Source organism: Phragmites australis, chromosome 4 (assembly GCF_958298935.1).
Source record: "Phragmites australis chromosome 4, lpPhrAust1.1, whole genome shotgun sequence".
Lineage (NCBI taxonomy): Eukaryota > Viridiplantae > Streptophyta > Magnoliopsida > Poales > Poaceae > Phragmites > Phragmites australis.
Genome location: NC_084924.1, coordinates 286,839 through 305,388, shown reverse-complemented (window position 1 = coordinate 305,388; position 18,550 = coordinate 286,839). Strand labels below are relative to the sequence as shown.

The 18,550-nt window shown below is 43.5% G+C and overlaps 2 protein-coding genes across 3 annotated transcripts; one reads left to right on the top strand and one right to left on the bottom strand.

Annotated features, from left to right (window-relative positions):
* The first annotated feature begins 8,423 nt into the window (after window positions 1-8,423).
* On the top strand, window positions 8,424-11,849 carry LOC133914943 (uncharacterized). Of its 2 annotated transcripts, none has more exons than XM_062357905.1 (7): window positions 8,424-8,699; window positions 8,861-9,004; window positions 9,205-9,272; window positions 9,390-9,440; window positions 9,628-9,687; window positions 9,772-10,206; window positions 11,525-11,849. In XM_062357905.1, the coding sequence occupies exons 1-7, from the start codon at window positions 8,561-8,563 to the stop codon at window positions 11,600-11,602; spliced, it is 975 nt and encodes a 324-aa protein (XP_062213889.1). In that variant the 5' UTR covers window positions 8,424-8,560; the 3' UTR covers window positions 11,603-11,849. The 2 variants fall into 2 exon arrangements, with proteins under 2 accessions (XP_062213889.1, XP_062213890.1); XM_062357906.1 differs by having other exon boundaries at window positions 8,425-8,699; window positions 11,535-11,849.
* Window positions 11,850-13,759: 1,910 nt separating this feature from the next.
* Window positions 13,760-15,186, bottom strand: LOC133914042 (ethylene-response factor C3-like). The gene is made up of 2 exons (XM_062357201.1): window positions 14,320-15,186; window positions 13,760-14,179 (listed from the first exon to the last, which is right to left on the bottom strand). Exon 1 carries the CDS (start codon window positions 15,136-15,138, stop codon window positions 14,416-14,418), a length of 723 nt encoding a protein of 240 aa, XP_062213185.1. The 5' UTR covers window positions 15,139-15,186; the 3' UTR covers window positions 13,760-14,179; window positions 14,320-14,415.
* Window positions 15,187-18,550: the final 3,364 nt, after the last annotated feature.

Sequence of the window (18,550 nt, the reverse complement as noted above, 5' to 3'; positions counted from 1 at the left end):
TGTCGTTACAAGAAAAGAAATGAGAAGGTCCAAAAAGACATGCCTAAAGATCAGATCGATGCCAAAGTCAATATGGTGATTGACGAAGCTGAGGTTGCAAGGTGCATTTTGAACATCTCTCAAAGTTTTGAGAAGTGTCAATCTACATATTGGTGGGTTGATACTGGAGCATCTGTTCATGTGTGTTCTGATCTTTGTTGTCCACTTTTCAGGAATAACAAGGAGGCCGTTCCAAGGTGCTGGGTAGTGGTAGAGTGGATCTGAGGCTTTCTTCAAGAAATATCCTGACTCTACACAATGTGCTCTACGTACCAACAGCAAAAGCAAATTTGATTAGTGTAAGTTTGTTAATAAAGTCAGGTCATAAGCTTTTCTTTGAAAGTAATAAAGTTGTAATAACTCTTAGAGGTTCTTTTGTTTGGAAAGGCTATCTAGATCATGGCCTGTTTAGATCATCCTTGTTGATTCCTTTTTCGAGTCTTAGTAATAAAGCTTTCTCTGTTTCGTCTCAATATTCATCTTGTGATAATTTTGTGGTATAATTGTCTCTGTCATGTTAATTTCAAGTCTATATCTCGCATGATGTCACTAGATTTAATTCCTAAGAAAATTCCTAAGCATGATACACGAGGTGTAAAATGTGAAATCTGTGTGCAAGCTAAACAACCACGTAAACCTTTTAAAGCATAGAGACATCTCTATGCTTGAACTAGTGCACTCTGATATTTGTGAGATGAATAGAATTTTGACTAGAGGAGGTAAACGATACTTTATTATCTTTATTGACGATTGCTCTAAATACTGGTATGTTTATCTCTTGGGATCTAAAGATAAGCTTTTAAGCTTTTTAAAATCTTCAAAGCAGAAGCTGAGAATCAGCTTGACCTGAAAATTAAAATTTTGAGGTCTGACAGAGGAGGAGAATACTTATCAAATGAATTCGATGAATTTCATAAGGAACATGGAATTATCCATGAGACCACTCCTCTGTATTCACCCCAATCAAATGGGGGTAGCTGAACGAAAGAATCGCACTCTCACTGATTTAGAGAATGCAATGCTTAGCAATTCTGGTCTTCCAAATAATATGTGGGTGAAGTATTGTACACAGCATGTTATGTGCTGAATCGTGTTCATGCAAAAGGAACAAAAATTACTCCATATGAGCTATGGAAAGGTTGAAAACCAAATCTAAATTTTCTGGAAGTGTGGGGGTGCCTTGCTAAGGTAAATATACATGTAGTTAAGAAGAGGAAGCTTGGACCTAAGACCGTTGATTGCGTGTTCTTAGGATATGCCCAGAACAGTTCAGCTTATCATTTCCTTCTAGTTAAATCTGAAAATGTAGAAGTTCGTGAAAATGCAGTGATGGAATCTCGTGATGCGACCTTTTTCGAAGACGTTCCGCTGAAGGTAAGCTCATCTAGTTCTGTACCTATTCCTATTGAACCTAGAATTATCATTTCATCAAATGATTCCCTTGTTTTAAGGAGGAGCAAGAGATCACGAACTGAAAAAACATTCGGTGATGATTTTATCATATATCTCGTTGATGATGTGCCCAGTACTCTGTCAGAAGCTTTGGCATCTTCTGAAGCTGCATACTGGAAGGATGCTGTACAAAGTGAGATGGATTCTATCCTCTCTAATGGCACTTGGGAAATCACACGCTTGCCTCAAGGCTACAAAGCTATAAGCAGCAAGTGGATTTTTAAAAAGAAACTGAAACCTGATGGAACTATAGACAAGTTCAAAGCTAGGTTAGTTGCAAAGGGGTACACTCAAAGACAGGGAGAAGATTACTTTGATATATTCTCTCCAGTGGCTCGCATGCCTACAATTTGTGCTCTGGTAGCACTAGCTGCTGCATATGGCTATGAAATCCATCAAATGGATGTTAAAATCGCATTCCTCAATGGAGAGTTAGAAGAAGAAATATACATGCAGCAGCCAGATGGTTTCGTTATTCCTGGACAAGAAGATAAAGTGTGTAAACTTGTGAAGTCTTTGTATGGACTTAAACATGCCCTAATGCAGTGGCAAGAAAAATTTGATGAAACATTGATCTCTGCTGTTTTCTTTGTAAATGATGCTGACAAATTGTATATTCCAGGTTTGATGGAATTGTAGGTGTAATTCTTTGTCTTTATGTTGATGATATTTTAATTCTTGGTACCAATCTTGATGTTATTTATGAAATAGAAGGGTTTTATCAAATAAATTTGACATGAAAGATTTAGGCGTAGCCAAGGTAATCTTAAACATTAAAATTCAGAAAAAAGACAATAGAATTGAAGTCAATCAGTCACATTATGTGGAGAAGCTGCTACATCATTTTGGTCATTTTAATAGTAAACTTGTAGCTACTCCTTATGATCACTATTTAAAATTGCATAAAAGCCAAGGTCACTTGTCCAGATATTTCATATGCAGTTAGCAGATTGAGCAGGTACTCGAGCAAGCCGGATTCAAATCATTGGCATGCTCTAGATCGTGTACTGAAGTATTTGAAAGGAACCATGGACCAAGGCTTGTTCTATCATGGTTTCCCAACTGTGCTGGAGGGATACAGTGATGCAAATTGGATCACTACCTCTGATGAAATGAAATCAACAAGTGGATTTGTTTTTACCTTTAGTGGAGCTGCCATACTTTGGAAGTCCACAAAACAGACTATATTAACTTGATTCACCATGGAAGTAGAGCTAGTAGCATTGGAGACTGCTTGCTGTGAAGCTGAATGGCTTAGAGAACTATTGATGGATATTCCAGTAGTGAAAAAACCAGTTCCTGCAGTGCTCTTGTATTGTGACAACCAAGTAGTGATAGCTAAAGCTACAAGAAAGAAAGAAAATATGAAATCTTCCAGACATGTGAAGAGGAGGCTAAAGTCTGTTGAAGACTTGAGGAATGCTGGTGTAGTCACCTTTTGACTATATGAAGACAGAAAAGAATTTGGCCGATCCATTCATAAAAGGATTAGCTCGAAACCCAATGCAAGAATTGTCGAAAGGGATGGGACTGAGGCCTGCTAATAAATTATTGACAGTGGCAACCCAACCTTCTCGATTGGAAATCCCATGACACAGGTTCAATGGGAAAACAAATTGATCCAGTAATGGTGAGTACTAATTAAACTATATATTGTACCTCTTGGCATTGATTTAGTACTTTTATTTGCAAGGAAGAGGTTGAGTTGTGGCTCTTAATGGATTCAAATATAAGTGATAGGATATGTTCCTTGCAGGATATCCTTGGAGAGCGTGATTGTTTTGTCGCAATCCATGGAAGTTCTACTGGCCACTTCCTAAAACACTCATGAGATCCAAGATACGTGTGTATGACCGAAATGCACCAAACTGATAAGGCTCATGTGGTTGTAGCCATATATTGTGTGCCTACTTGATGAAGTTTGCACACCAAGGAGTAAAGTTCAAGGTCACCTCCACTACGCTCCTATGTAAATGGCTCGTCATGTACCAGCTAGACATAAGGTTCAAGTCAGGAAGGCACCTTTGTCGAAAACACAATATATCAAACTCTCTATTGTCAAAACATCATTTGTAACTTTGTGGGCGATTGTTGGAGTTTAGGTGTTTTCCTGCTGCTTATTTCTGAATGAAAGTTACAAACGATGCTTGATATTTGTTCAGTTTTATCTCTTTTGATACGTTCTTTGTTCTTAGTTTTCTCCATTTGTTCAGTTAGGATATCTCTAAACTTTGCTTTATCTAACTTCGGTTCTCTGTTATGTTTGATTTGGTTTGAGCTTTATGTGGAAGATAACCTCTATCTTTGCAGATTTTTAGGCCAACGAATCAACCTTTTGGTTGTTTGATTTCTAGCTCTAAGATAAGATTTTCTTGTTGAGATGGAGGGCTATATAAGCTATGTATTGCTGCTGCTTTTAAATATACATTTTTGCTTTACGTATCCATCTGATATATTGATATAGAGAGAGCTACGTCAGTTGAGTGCACAATAGAGGATACAAGATCATTTTATCTTGGAGGAGAGCCGCCGTTCAACTTGTGCACCTCGGCGAGGGCATGAATATCCTTGGAGACAGCGCCGTCGGCGTGCCTTGATCCATCTGAAGCTACTGTTCAACATCATGTAACCAGCGCCACGTCCTGAATCTGCAAGCTGCTACCAGCGACGTCACAAAGATCCAACATGAGGCTTCTCCATGTCGATACCTATAGGATGCCCTGCCGTCCATCTCCAGCTCGAATTTGCCACTCTCAAATGTTCCTTGCCGCCTCGCAGCCTTCATCTGATTGTCACAACTTTTCTTATTCCTTGTTGACATTGCTAGCTCAGGAACGTGCAAACGTGAATGGGCGCATTTACGCATCTTTCCGTGGACATGCGTGAATGCAGACATGCATATTCTCTCCCATCACATGCACGTCCGATGCACGCGGACGTACGCACAACAACAAAGCCACCGCTCAAATCCCGCGAGCACCACGCCTATCTTTCCTTTTCGCGACCGTCATCTCCGGCAAGCAACTCCCGCTGCTTCGTTACTTCGGTGCCATATCTCCTGGTTGGAACTACCTCGTTGTTTTCATTCTTTCTTCGCGTTTTAAACTGGTGGATGAAGTACTTTTTTAATTTCATTATCTGTGATAATGGAATCCGGGGGCAACCCTGTTATGGAATTTTTTTTTACTTCGGCGTCATATAATTATCACTCTCGAATTTACGGCACCGTGCACTTCTCATCCCATCAAAAACCCACGCCGAAGTGCTACCGTAGCGCAGTCGGGGAGCGCTTCTTCCCTAACTCCGGCGAGGAGCGCCGTTATGCTCGTTCATCGCGTTCGGTGATTCCTGCGCCGGCCGATTTCTTCGTCCATAACCTCTGCTTTGCCTCCCGACCACCAAAGCGTCGTCGCATTGGCCGGCGGCTAGCCTCCTTCTCCGGTGCCGTCCGATGTAGCCTTTGAGAGCAAACATGAATGTTCTTTTTTCGTCTCAAATATTAAGATAATAAATAGATAGATAGCTGTATACATCACACAATACAAAAGATCAGAACTTTTTTCTATTATATATACATCACACAATACGGGCATGATCGAGGTTGAGTCAGCTCAGCTGCTTGCTCGGGGACGAAAGGAGCCGACGAAACTCAACTCGAAAGTCCGGGACGGGACATCAAGATAAACCAATCATGCCCGTGCTGCTCGCATCATCACAAATCAAGCAAGATTCCAAAGAAGAAATTAAATAAAGCAAGCACGCTTCTGCAGGAGAGTAGGAGACCTTAAAATTTACGGGTGGCGGGGTTTCCGCACCAAGTGAAAGCTTTGCAAAGATTTTGAGAATCTTGCTTTTGTCACTTCCATCCTCTCCTCTCATTGTTGACATTTGTCCGGCTTGGTTCAGTTGCCGAAAGCGATGCCGTTGATTTCTTCGTCCATCCTTGCCTTTTACTTCGATTTCAGCATGCTCACTCAATAATACTTCAATAGGTTCCAAGCAAGCAATTTTCAGACTACTCCTAGATTGATAGCAACAAACACTTCAACGATGCGGTCGCTGTTCTAGGAAAAATGGATAGGGAGTGTGTGCCTGCTGTTTTTAATATTCAAGGACCCAGAAAAACGATTAGAGGGGAGGATTGATGTCACACCTTTTCTCTCCGCGCCAACCGACTCCATGATCCCCGCCTCCCTCCCGCCAACCATTTCTCGCTCGGAACGGGCAGAAGCGTAACAAGCGTTTCGAGATTTTACACTGCGGGCGTGAACAATGGAGAGAGAGATAGAGCACGCAGTGGAGGAAGAGGATAAGAGCTGAGGATAATGGAGAGAGAGAAACTTGGACTCAGAATAAACAGTGGAACAAACCGACATGCAATGAGATGAAGTGATGTTTACGTGTTGTCAAATTCTGAGGCAAATCCTGATACACCGCAAGTTGATTTTTGACTATTTTGTGTCTGCCAGTTTTCTATGTTGTGGAGGTGGTCGATGATGGTATCATGCATCTGTCCATATTTGCATGCTGCCAATTCTGGTGCACCAAGCAGTTTTCATATTGCCAATATATGAAACGAGGCTGACACTGGTGCAAGTGATGACATATGAAAGAGCTAGACTTAAGGAATCATATATGTTGTATAGCCTGTGATGATAATGACAAAATTCATGATCTGATGAGTTAATGTAAAACAAAAAACAAAAAAAATATCATGGCAAGGGTAAATTGGTTAATTACACCATCATCCTCTCCAATAAACCAAATTCAGGCAGTTAGCTAAATTATTTTTAGAGATGATTCTGATTCACCAGAGAAATATTTTCAGATAAAATCTATAACTGAAACATTTCTGAAAAATACTAATTAAACTAACATAAAATCCAGAATATATATATGTGTATCACTACTATAGAAACAACGAAAGTAGACGGAGTGTCACAGACAGTTTCTTAAGATCCGTCACTGACAAAGTAAACAGGGACAGTTACTAAAATAGATGTGTTTGTAACATGACCGACCGTTTTAGTTTGCCAGAAATCACAGACGTTTTTCGATAGAAATCGTCTGTGAGAAGACACAGACGGACATTAAGAAAAAAATATCTGTGATATGTCATAAGACACAGATAAACATTAAAAAAATCAGTTTATGATGTGTCATACGACACATACAGATATAAAGAAAAATCGTCTGTGATTTGAAAACACATAAGAACATTAAGAAAAATCATATTTGATGTGAAGACACTGACGAACATTAAGAAAAACCGTATGTGATAGGAAGACATAGACGAACATTAAGAAAAACCGTCTGTGGTGTGAAGATACAGACGGACAATAACAAAAATTATTTTTCTTTAGTGATTGTGAAATCACTAAATAATCATTTCAACTTATATGCCAAATTTTTAGTGATTGTGAAATCCTTGATGTAGTGTGTGATATGGCGGGTGGTGTGTAAAATGAGTGAAAACTATTTTGGTAGTGGCAGGTAGAGTAGTCCTCCGGTGAGGATACTCTTGCGGGCTTGAGATACCGCGTGGTACTCATTGCCAATGTTGAATATGCCTGTCTCGGTCGTATAAGTACTGAATCATTGCGTCATCATGCTAAGCCATCCCAGTGCAACCATGCGTCTTATATGGGTAGAATTTGATCTCACACCCCATTAGCTGAGCTCATTGCACACCCTAGAGCAAGGGTACAATGGAAACTCAGGAAAAGACTTATTATTGTGCATAGTACGAGAGATGGCTGGTGACATTGCAATGGTCGTTGAGCCGCGATTAATCCAATACTCCAGACCCATGTTGTTTTTCCCATGGGTGGATCGTGTAGCAACATGCTCGATGGGAACAGGATCTTAGTATGATTCGCTCCTTCGCTTGCAACGATTAGAGGCTGAGCATATCGTGTGGGTGCAGTGTACAACCTTTGTAGAATGTAAATCTATTCGAATAGTCGTGTCTATGATTATGGATATATGCAAAGCAATGACTTCATTGGTTAGACTCAGAGGGCATGTGTGTCTTTGATAAGTGAGTGTGTGGACTAGATATCTGTGTGATGAAGTTGTTGGCTTAATCCGCTAGGAGCTGTGTGCACCTCCATCCCTAATGTGGTTTTGAGGTCAAACTATCAAACCACTTTGCACGCTTCTCAAAGCATGATTTCCCGCCGCTTGTTTACACCCTAAGCAAGTATTTTGATGTTGACATGTGTCATCTTATCTCGCGATCTTGACCTTCGTAAAGTATCTCCTGCTCCCGATCCGTCTTGTCACTTACATCGGCATCCTCTTGACGAGGAATGGATAATTATTTATTAAATATTACTATAAGTATGGTATATCCATAACGAGTATCCACCATACACGTATCATTTACTTATTTAAGTAAGTATCGTACCTGCCATGGGTAAATAATACATATGACAAAATATCCAGTACATAATTGTATCTGATACGAAGATTACCACCGTATTTGGAAGGATCTCCAAGATATCCGGGAGAGCTACGATCTGAAAAGTTTACACTCGGAGGAGTCCGAGTAGGATAAGACTGCCTCGTCCTGATTATAAAAGGAGGAGGAGGGGGTACGCCCAGGGCAGAGTAATTAAGATCCAACATGCGCCTTTTGAAGCCAATAAGTCGCTAATCCTTGACTTTACCAGCATCTTAACCGTTCGATCCTAAGATTTCGGTTGGTTACTCATATGAATATAATTTTATAATAGATCAGAGCTATGATGAGATTATATATTTGTACCCACTAGGTCAAACTGCAATGGTGAATAAATACAACCAAACAAACTTGTTTTTAAGATTCTATGTATTTACTGGATCTTGATGAGAGATATCCGAGAAATCAAACACATCTTAAAAAGGAAGGTAGGACAAAGGGTGAAGCAAGCAAACCAACCTCGGATTGGAGGAGCCTCAGCCCAAAGCCCATCACGAGTTGGGTTTCCCCGAGGCCCACCACTCGACTCCAGGAGCTGCATCCGGGCTCCGGCCACCGCACCGCCACCAGCAGCCAAGGCGATCCAATCCGACCACGAGCGGCAGCATGCGCGGCGGCGGCCGGAATAGCAACAGCGGTGGCAGTTACCGGAACCCTTGTCTGACGATGCACCAGCCGTGGGCGTCGCTACTGGTGCACGGCATCAAGCGCGTCGAGGGCCGCTCCTGGCCATCCCCAATCACAGGTCCCTCCGTGCCCCTCCTCCACTGGATTTGAATTTGGATTTAGATTTGGATTGGATTGGTTTCCAAGTCTGTACTCTTCTCTTCTTTCCTGCAACCGAGGGTCTGATCAATTGATTGCTCGTTTGTGCTTCTGAAAATCTCTTTCTTTTCCCCACCGCAGGCCGCCTATGGATTCACGCGGCATCCAAGGTTCCGGATCCCGACACCATCAAAGCCATGGAGGATTTCTACAGGGAGATTTATGCCGTCAACGGGATCACTGACATCAAATTTCCCGACCATTACCCCGTCTCACGCCTCCTTGGTAAACTAACTTGTGCCACTCCTGATACTTTTATCTTATGTCTCGTCTTTCTACTACTCCTCCACTAGCTAGGAAGGATGCTACTACTCCAGCCTACATCATCCTTTGATGAAGGAGTTGAGCTGGGACATGAAAAAGAAAAATGCAGCTCACGTCATTTCCTTCTTCCTTTTATGTGCTACACCTACACTAAACTGCAGGCTGTGTTGAAGTGGTAGGCTGCGTTAGGTCTGAAGAGCTTGTTTGCTGGGAAGATGTGCCTGAGTCTGTATGTCATGTTCATGTCCCCCACCCCTATCCTTTCCTTCGATTATGTAGCCTGCAATGCAATGCATTATTGCTTAGCTCATGATGCAAGATCAAATATCTATTCTGCCAAATGCAGGTCAGGCTTGAAGGACTCACTGACTTTTGTTGGCTTTGTGAAAATCCACAGGTGGGTTTGCCACACCGTACTACTGCTCTATCCATTTACCAGTCCCTAAGACCCTAACTAGTAAATATAAGTCCTATACTGTCAGTGGTGCTGCCGTTCCAAATTCCAGCTTTCCCTTTCATCAATGCCGCTAAAAGATCCAAGATGCTTGTGATTTCGCTCACATTTGGCACATTGATTTATGCAGAAGTTGGTGGTTCCGTTCGAGATGAGGGGTTATCAGGGTGTTTACAATTTAGAGAGAAGGGTGAGTTCAGTTCTGGTTAGCATAAGCAATGCTTGCTGTTACTCATAAGTCATAACTTCGAATTTCTTCTGCGTTGTGTCACAGATCTATGATGGGGCTGTGAGAGGTCTTTCACCCGTTCAAGGTCCACTACCTGTCAAGTTCCCTCTTCCGGATCCAACAGATCCTTTCTCCTTGAAGCCAGGATCTCTTACGTTTGATTCTTCCAAATCCGCGGTACGAAAAACCCCAAGTGTTACAGAAGCAATAGCCGGGGCTCGAGCTGCAGCTAGTCAGTTTTCAAGGAAGGACCATAATGCCACTACTAAACGTGAAACTGGTATGCGAGAACAATCTTGGGGAAACCGTGCGGATAGCAGTTCAGGTAATGGCAACCTGTCATCCATTGTCCAGGGCAGTCCAGCCTATTTGCAAAACCAGAACCAGCCTTCCATTTCCGGGAGCGCTCCAGGCTACTCGCAGAACCCAAACCCCGGACCTCGGAGAAGTCCCAGACTACAAAATGGAGCTTCCGTTAGGGTGAGCATTCAATTCTTGCTCTGCTTCATCTACTTTAGTTCATTAGTTCATTTTTCTCACAGTAGTTTTGAAAATAAAATGGACTTTCTCAATAGTACATACTTTCGTTAGTGTATGGTGGGTACGAGATGTAGTTTAGTGGTAGCGCGGTGGTCGTTGATGAAGTCAGGAACACGGCCAGCTTGGCCGCATGCCTTAGCTTGATGTTGTTGTTGTCGGAACATCTCATCGAAGAGATGGTGAGTGGCTTGGTGTCGAGGGTGGTGTCCATGCTTGAAGCAGCAGCAGCATGCACATCATGGTTGGCGATGGTGATAACCACTAGTGGCGACACGGTAGCAGCGCTAGCGGCGTCGTTGCCGCCACTCAGGCATATTGTTGAATACCTGGCGAGCAGGTATGTACCGCAATGGTCTCCGCGCTCGACGAACTCGCAACAGAGGTGTCACCCGTGATCGGCATGCCTTCCATGCCCTTGAGCTTCTCGAGTGTCGTCACTCGTTCCATGAGGCCTGTTATTGCACGTGTCAGATTAGACAACACGTTCTTGATGTTGCTGATGCCATCCTGAAATTCCTTACGCAACAAATTTTCTTGCACATCGAGTAATACCTTGAATTGCTCCTGTTCAGCACTTGAAGCTATGGTTTCTGATACCAATTTGTTATGATCCTATGATCATAACAGGGTAAACATCCGCGAAGGATAGTCGGACGGCGTTAGCTGCTAGGGATGAAAGATTAGACTATAGATGAGAAAGACTTAGAATATTATAGTAGACTAGATTAAGTCTTCTTGCTTCATTACAATGATGCACGGCTGCCCTTTTATATAGAGAGAGGACATTACAATCCTAAATCAACTCCAAATCTCTAATTTACCAAATTTATCTTCTAACCAAATCAAATCTAACTCCTACCAAACTTATCTTCTAATTAAATGGCAAGTCTAGATCTTCTGCCGTAGCATATACTAAACTCGCGCTACAGTACCACCAGCACTGTTCACGCGTGGGAATAGTAATTTATGCGTGTGAACAATGACCTCTGTGCATCACACATACCTTACTTTAACTTTGCCCATGACATTGATTTTGTAAAATTCACCTCAAAAGTATCGCAACCAAATGAGTGGCAAGTTTAGTCACAGTGGTGTGTGCAGGTGTGGGATTAGCATCATCTATTTCAATATGTAATTGCCCAAGGCTTCTTGCACAAATATCTGGTTGAAAAAAACCCGCATAATAAGCTTACCTCTGAGTGTTGCCTAACGTATTTGTGATTTTACTGGGTATGCAAGCTAATATGTGCTTTGTTAGCTTGTTACAGTGGCACTCAAGGAACTGAAGCAATTAAGCGTCAGTGAGAGAGCAGGGCAATCAGTTCCCAGAAGCTGATCCAGAGAAATCCCTGATCATTCATCATCTGCGTGCAAGCTTATTAGAATTAGCTCCTTTGTATCATACCATTCGGCTGTATGTTTCTGATAAGATTGATGTTAGAATGAATGGCACCTTAACTGTAATAACTTGGAAAGAGTAGCTGATGAATTGTCTTGTGTTCGGTATTAGGATGTACATGTCAGCAGCAACTCTGAAGATGTACGCGTGTCTGACGAAACTGAAGAAGGAGCCTTGAAGCCTAGTGAAATTGAACTCCCGCGTAGCCAGCGAGTCCGGTGCGTGAACCCGCGCGTGTGTGGTCCGGAGTGGGTTAACTAGTTAGACACTGCCGGTTGGTTATATAAACGGGATTAGACTTGAGAAGGGGGTAAGAAATGTATGGATAAACTGGAACCTCTCCAAAACCTTCCTCTGTTCTTCCTCCGTCCTTCATAATGATAATACTATCTCTTCCTATCTGAATTCTTGCTGTTCTGGGCGTCTCCTTCCCAAGCGGCTAGCAGTACATCTCACACAATGTCAGCACTCAGCAGTGGAATTGTCTTGTGGTCCTTTTTGTATGGATGTTGTCTTGTTTGGCTGTACAGGATGATGGTCTCCATCTGCAGTGAGTTTTGATGGTTGTCTCGTCCGTCCAATCTAGTGGCTGACTTTCTTTGTGACGAAATCAGATGACTATTTGACAGACTAGTTTAATTCAGATATATTTGGAGTGATGAATCAAACTCGTGGAAATGAAGTGTTGTTACAAATGTTGACATGATCCTCTTGGATGCTTCCCAGAACCTTGTTCCTCTTCTTTCGCTTGTGTGGATTTAATTGCTGATGACGAGGCGCAAGGAAGGAAACAACATACGGCCACCGCATTGCTGAGGACAGACAGAAAGTCGTCTCTTGTCTGGACTACTTCCAGGAAGCCGATGAAGGCATCTCTTTCTTTCTTCTTTCTTTCTTGTCACCCCACGTCACTTGTTTCTATAGTGCAGCAGCAGCAGCAGCAGCAGCAGCACATGTAGGAAGGAAAGAGTGTGGAAATTATGGAACCAAAAAAAAAGGATGGAACCTTCTCAGATGGAGCTCCAAGAATGCAGGCAGGTTCATGCATCGTAGAGAAAGACAAGGATATATAGAGTACGATGGAAGGAAGCATGCGATGCAATGCCAATGCAGTCGCCTGACAAGGATACCCGGTCCCTGTCACTCAGACGCATTCAGCCATCACCCATGCGCATTGTACCTGTTAATTCCATTCCATTGCTGGAACCATTAGGCCTTCCACAAGTTGCAGGTAGCGATGCCAGAGCTAACTAAACCTGAAGCGGTGCAATTACGTGAATCGATGCCTGTTTATTAAAAAATTGTTTTTCACGAGACCGAGTAGAGCACGAAGAGAAAACGAGTGATGCCCGGCTAGGGAAAACAAGGAAGGTGTCGATTTTTTTATTCGCTTGATAGAGCCCACCAGTGAAGCTGAAGCCACCCACTGCAACTTTGCAACGAATGATGCTTCATTTTTTTCAAGCGTTGCTTCAACGCTGTGGACGGCCTTATACTAACTGTTTCGAGGAATTATTCATGCAGCAAATTGTACGTACCGTTAGGTTTGTTTTGACTGCATCTGCAACCATGTTTAATTTCTTCCTTACTCTGGCCAAGACAAATTCCTCCTCTTTCTCTCTCTGTCGCCGTCGTAGGTTCTGAGAAAAACAGACAACTTGGTCAGGGGTTGGAGCATATAGAAACATACTGGAGTAGATTATATTGCACATGTTCAATATCGATCTTAGGATGGACATGATGGATGTTTCCTAGAAGTTACGTACGGATGGATAGATCATAGATAGCAAGAGCAGCTAAGATATATGTCTTGTTGGATAATGGTGCCCCAGTTGAATGTCGAGAGCATGCACTCCCCGTGAGGCTTGAGCTACTTTCTTTCTTTCGCTATCACTCACGTGACCAGTAGCAGCAAGCTGCTGAGAGTGAGAGCAACCAGCCGATGGTCTTGCACCACCAGATCGACTGCCCATGGAAACTCAGCTATGGCTGTCAGTCAGTCCAAGAAATGCAAACTGCACATTGCTGGCCAATTTGCTACTCGTAGGGATCAGTAATATAATATGCCTTGTCTTAATCAGGGGTCGTGCGACGTTAAAAAAGACGTGGAAATCAGGGTCGATAATCGAGAGTAGGCAAGCAGCACCCAGATTCATTGCATTTGCACTGCACCCTGATTCTTTTCTTGCCCTGCTTTCTACTGGTACATCGAATCTAGTCTAATCCAATGTCTTCGATGCTACTCGTTTCCCTTTGTATATTATATTTGTGTTGCTTTGCACGCACGTGTCTCAAACACTCGCCAACATTTCATTTCATTTTATTTTGGCTGACGACTTGACCTGCTCATTATCCTTGCATTCCATTCTGGCCCTTCCTTCTCTTTCTTTCCACATCACCAGGGTACCTGGATTCCACTCCCACCGTCAATCTCAAATTTAACGGTCCAGATGAGAGGAGTTCCTTCTACCATTTTCAAACTTTAATTTTCGCGCGCGCTCGATCCACTCAGCTCTGGATTCCAAGAAGAAGAAGAAGAAGAAAAAAGTCAAACACAAGCCCTTTGGCTGCTCAAAACACAAGTCTTTCCAGCTCTTGATTTCTTAAACAGTTTCTTCTATCGAAAGGCATTCAACTTAGCCCTCTACTCCTACCATCGCAAGTCGATCGAGATTGATCATCTTCAACCTACCGCCCGATCACCAACTCTGTTGCTGCCTGCGAGCAGAACAGTGTGGAGAGCATTCCATTCATATGGAGCGGTGGCTCCAGCACCAGGAGGAGGAGGAGCTACTCTGCTCCTCGGAGGCACCTAGCAATGCCTCCAGGTACTCTGTTCCCAGGTCCTCCAGCTCCATCACGCCTTCCGGCGGCCCCTCGCTCCTCGCCGCCTTGGCCTTCCGGCTCCGCATGGAATGCCGCCGCTTGAGCGCCACCACGGGCGACCCGGCGCCGTCGCACACGCCCATGCCCTCCAGGGACTGCCGGACCCGCTCCGCGGGGAAGTTGAGCACGGTGGTTGCGCCCCGCATCGCGAACGCCGCCTGGTCGTACGCCAGCGCCGCCGCCTCCGCGCTGTCGAACGTGCCCAGCCACACGCGCACGCCGTTGCGCGTCGAGTCCCGGATCTCGGCCGCGAACTTGCCCCAGGGCCTCTTGCGCACCCCACGGTAACCGGGCCCAGATGCTGGCTCGCCCAGCTGTGCTTCTCCCTTGGGTTCGTGTTTTACCGGCGCCTCCACGGCGGAGGGGGCGACCATGTCGGGCAGGAGCATCTCGTCGGTGTCGAATGGGAGCAGAGGGGCGCTCTGGAGCGTGGTGGAGGAGCCCGGCGAGTCGAGGGGCAGGTGGAAGGCTGGGTGAGTGGTCATGGCACGGCGAGCGAGGAAGCTGACGATGCCGGTGGACAGGTGTGGAGAGGAGGAGGGTGCTTTGTTCCTGTTTGTGTTTGCGTTGCTGCGGCTGGCCACCATGCCGGTGGACAGGTGAAACGAAACGGTTGGAAGGAAGCTCGGCCCCTTCACTCCCTTTTGTACTGCTCGCCTGCTCTGCTCCGCCTCTCTTTCTTTCTGATTCTGCTTCTTCTGCTGCTAAGTATACATACATACATACATACATACATCATGGAGCATGTAGGTGGTCTGTAGGATTGATTATGCGTGATAATTATGGAGTGCCAAAGTAAAGTAAAGCAAACAAGGCGCACGTGCGTCATTTCAGCGTACCACTCTAGTACATGCAAACGACACGACACGCCATCTCCAATTAATTTAAGCTCGGTGGAAACCTTGAGGGAGGGAGGAGAAATACATCAGGTCATCTGACTACTATACAGCCGAAACAACATACTGTACTATGGGATTCATCCTTGGTATTGCTCCTACATACACTAAATACAAATAATGAATCAGAGCACGTGGCCTCGGGATCCGTTTCAAAATGTTTGTCCACCGAGGAAATTAAGATCAAGAGTATAGTTATACTATTTTATTTAATATTTACTATCGGTGTATTGAATAAGAGATCTCCTGTCAAGAGTAGTTTGTACAAGAGAGTGCTAGCTGATGGTAGATATTTTTTTTATAAGACCATGACCTTATGGTGCAACTAGACAAGACTTTCACAACCAGCTCCATGATCATAAAGTTAAGCCGTGCCACCATAATTTCCAACATGAGAATAACTCACTCTTCACACCTAGCCTCCAATTTCACCCAAATTACAAATATGCCACAACCAAAATTATGGTGGAAGATGTACTTGCTTAGAAAAAATCGTGTTTGGAGGATGTACTTGCAGGATCTAGTGTAAAGAGGTTGACCACCTATGTTACTGGTGCAATGAAAGAATAAGGAGGGAGATGCAGGGTGAATGTACGTGGAGGAGGAGGAGGGTGATGAGGTTGGCGAACCGGATGTTGGGCAGTCATCGGGTGTTCTGATTGAACCCACTAGTGAGGCGAATGAGGGAGAGCGCATCTCTGGTCTAATTAAACAGATGGAACAGGATGATCTTGAGGCTGACGAAGCTCCTGAATATGACATGTCGGATGATGCTTCTGTCCAAGAGGACTAGAACAATATGAACTTCAACAACCTAGTAGTGAATGAAAGAAATTAGGTGGTGTGGGAGTATACTCAAAATGTGGTGACTAAGGGGGATAGGTACCCTATCAGTCAGACCATGAAGGATGTTGTGATTCAATGAGCGATATCACTTCGATGGTAATTTTATGTTGTAAAGTCAAGTAAGAAAGAGTACGATATGAAGTGCGTGAAGGAAGGATGCTCTTGATGGGTACATGACTTCAAGGGGGAAGTGACTTGACTATAGGGAAGTGTCAATTGTGGTGGACCAAAATTGCACGCTAAACGAACTTGAGCTGAGCAACAAGAACCTAATATCAACCTTTGTTGTCAATGTCATGTATGTTCAAATTGTGAACAACATAAACTATGAACTAAGGTCTATAATCAGGGCAATTGATGAGCAATACTAGTACACTATCAGCTACAACAAAACTTGGAGGGCGAAAAAAAGGTAATTGAGATGAGGTTTAGGACTTCTGAAGCTTCGTATGACAATTTGTCATGATTGTTTTAGACCATTGCTCGAAGGAACCCCGGGACTTATTATGACTTTGAATAGAACCCATTCTTGTATAAACTTGGCAAGTGCGTCCTGAAGCACATCTTTTTTTTTTTGCCTTAGGAGCATGTATCAAAGCTTTCGAGTATTGTCACCATATGCTCTGCATCGATGAGACTTTCCTTACTAGCATGTACAAGGATCAGATACCTACTGCTATTGGGGTTGATGGGAACAACCAAGTGTTACTGTTGGCCTTTGCATTTTGTGAAGAGTGAGAACACCAGGAGTTGGTATTGATCTCTATACCATGTGAGAATGATAATTATGGGTGCATTATATATGACTGGCATGCAAGGATGCTGAATGCTATTCAAGATCTGCAGAATGGTACGAAGGATGGGATGATGGGTCATGTGTGGCCAGATTTGTAGAGTAGGTGGTGCATGGGGTATTTGGGTGCTAACTTATTCCGGTAATTCAAGAACAAGAATCTCATGAACATGTTCAAGAGCTTATGCTGTCAAAATCAGTAACAGAAGTTTGATGCCTTGTGGAAGACACTAGATGAGTTGACAAAGAAGCAAACACAGTAGCATGCACGGAGGCAAATGAGGGGGCCGGAGGACAAACCAGTTGCTCTTGAGGCCCTGCCAATGGACCATGAAGAAATGACGAGGAAGACCGGGTTATCTACTATATCATTCAACGAACGGATTGAGAATGAGCTGAAAGAGAAGTGAGCTCTGCTCTACGGCACAAACAGGGCTAGGTATGAAATTATTACTACAAATTTAGCAGATGCGTACAACCGGGTGATGAAATGTGTGAGAGGTCTGCCGCTAGTTGGGATTGTAGAGTTCATTCTTTAAGGAACCTACGAGTATTTCATAGATCGTAGCTTTACCGGCACTAAATGATGCTTGTCTGATTTATAGGACGAAGATCACTAAGTACATGAAAGACAAGACAGATAAGGAAAAGATGCACTGGGTGAAGCTAATTGTTACTGCAAATCATAGATACAAAGTTCTGTGCAGGGACAAAAGCAGGAGGGGGGGGGGGCAAGAGTGAGAGAGTTATCCAGGAGTGCACCGTATTCGATGGCATGTGCATTTGCAGTTGCTACAAGATGATACTACTACACAAGCCATGATCGAGTAGTTCATCTGAAAGCATTTGACATGAAGACTCGAAAGTACGTCTTGGACTACTTTAAGAAGGAAGCTCTCTTTAGCACGTAGAACCATGAGGTATATAGTTTATGATTTATGGTTCATTCATGAAGGACCCTGGGCTGGACTGCGTGTTCATCCTTGATCCAATAAGATGAAGTAGAAAAAGAGACAACACAATACGATGATGATTCGTAATGACATGGACAAAGCTTCTATTAAAATCACAGTGTTCAACCTTTATTTTCTAAAAATTCCGCATATAAAAAATATCTCAAAACATCGAATGACAATGGACTTTAAAATACTTCGACAACAACTGGCAATGCACGAATGATCACGGGCCCGAACCCTAAAGCAGGTTTTAGCAAGATATTGCCCGTTGGTTTGGTGATAATAAGGTGTCGCACATCCAATGAGCGATAGCAATGTGTCGCCTGTGATTGAGCGATAGCTAGTTGTCGCCTGTTGGATGAGCGACATCTTGTCGTCGCCCATCCAGCGGATGATGATAGCCTATTTGTGCAATTTTTAGAATAATTGTGTATTTTTGCAAATATTATATACATCGAAGAAACATCATCGAAGCTCAAAGTTACTAGTACAACATTTTGGGTGTTGT

Excerpts from the sequence above, each read along its gene's own strand:
- LOC133914042 (XM_062357201.1), bottom strand. The coding sequence starts at position 15,138 with ATGGTGGCCAGCCGCAGCAACGCAAACACAAACAGGAACAAAGCACCC.
- LOC133914943 (XM_062357905.1), top strand. The coding sequence starts at position 8,561 with ATGCGCGGCGGCGGCCGGAATAGCAACAGCGGTGGCAGTTACCGGAAC. Across the intron at positions 9,273-9,389 it reads GGGAAGATGTGCCTGAGTCT|GTCAGGCTTGAAGGACTCAC; the intron begins GTATGTCATGTT and ends TGCCAAATGCAG. Across the intron at positions 9,441-9,627 it reads GGCTTTGTGAAAATCCACAG|AAGTTGGTGGTTCCGTTCGA; the intron begins GTGGGTTTGCCA and ends TGATTTATGCAG.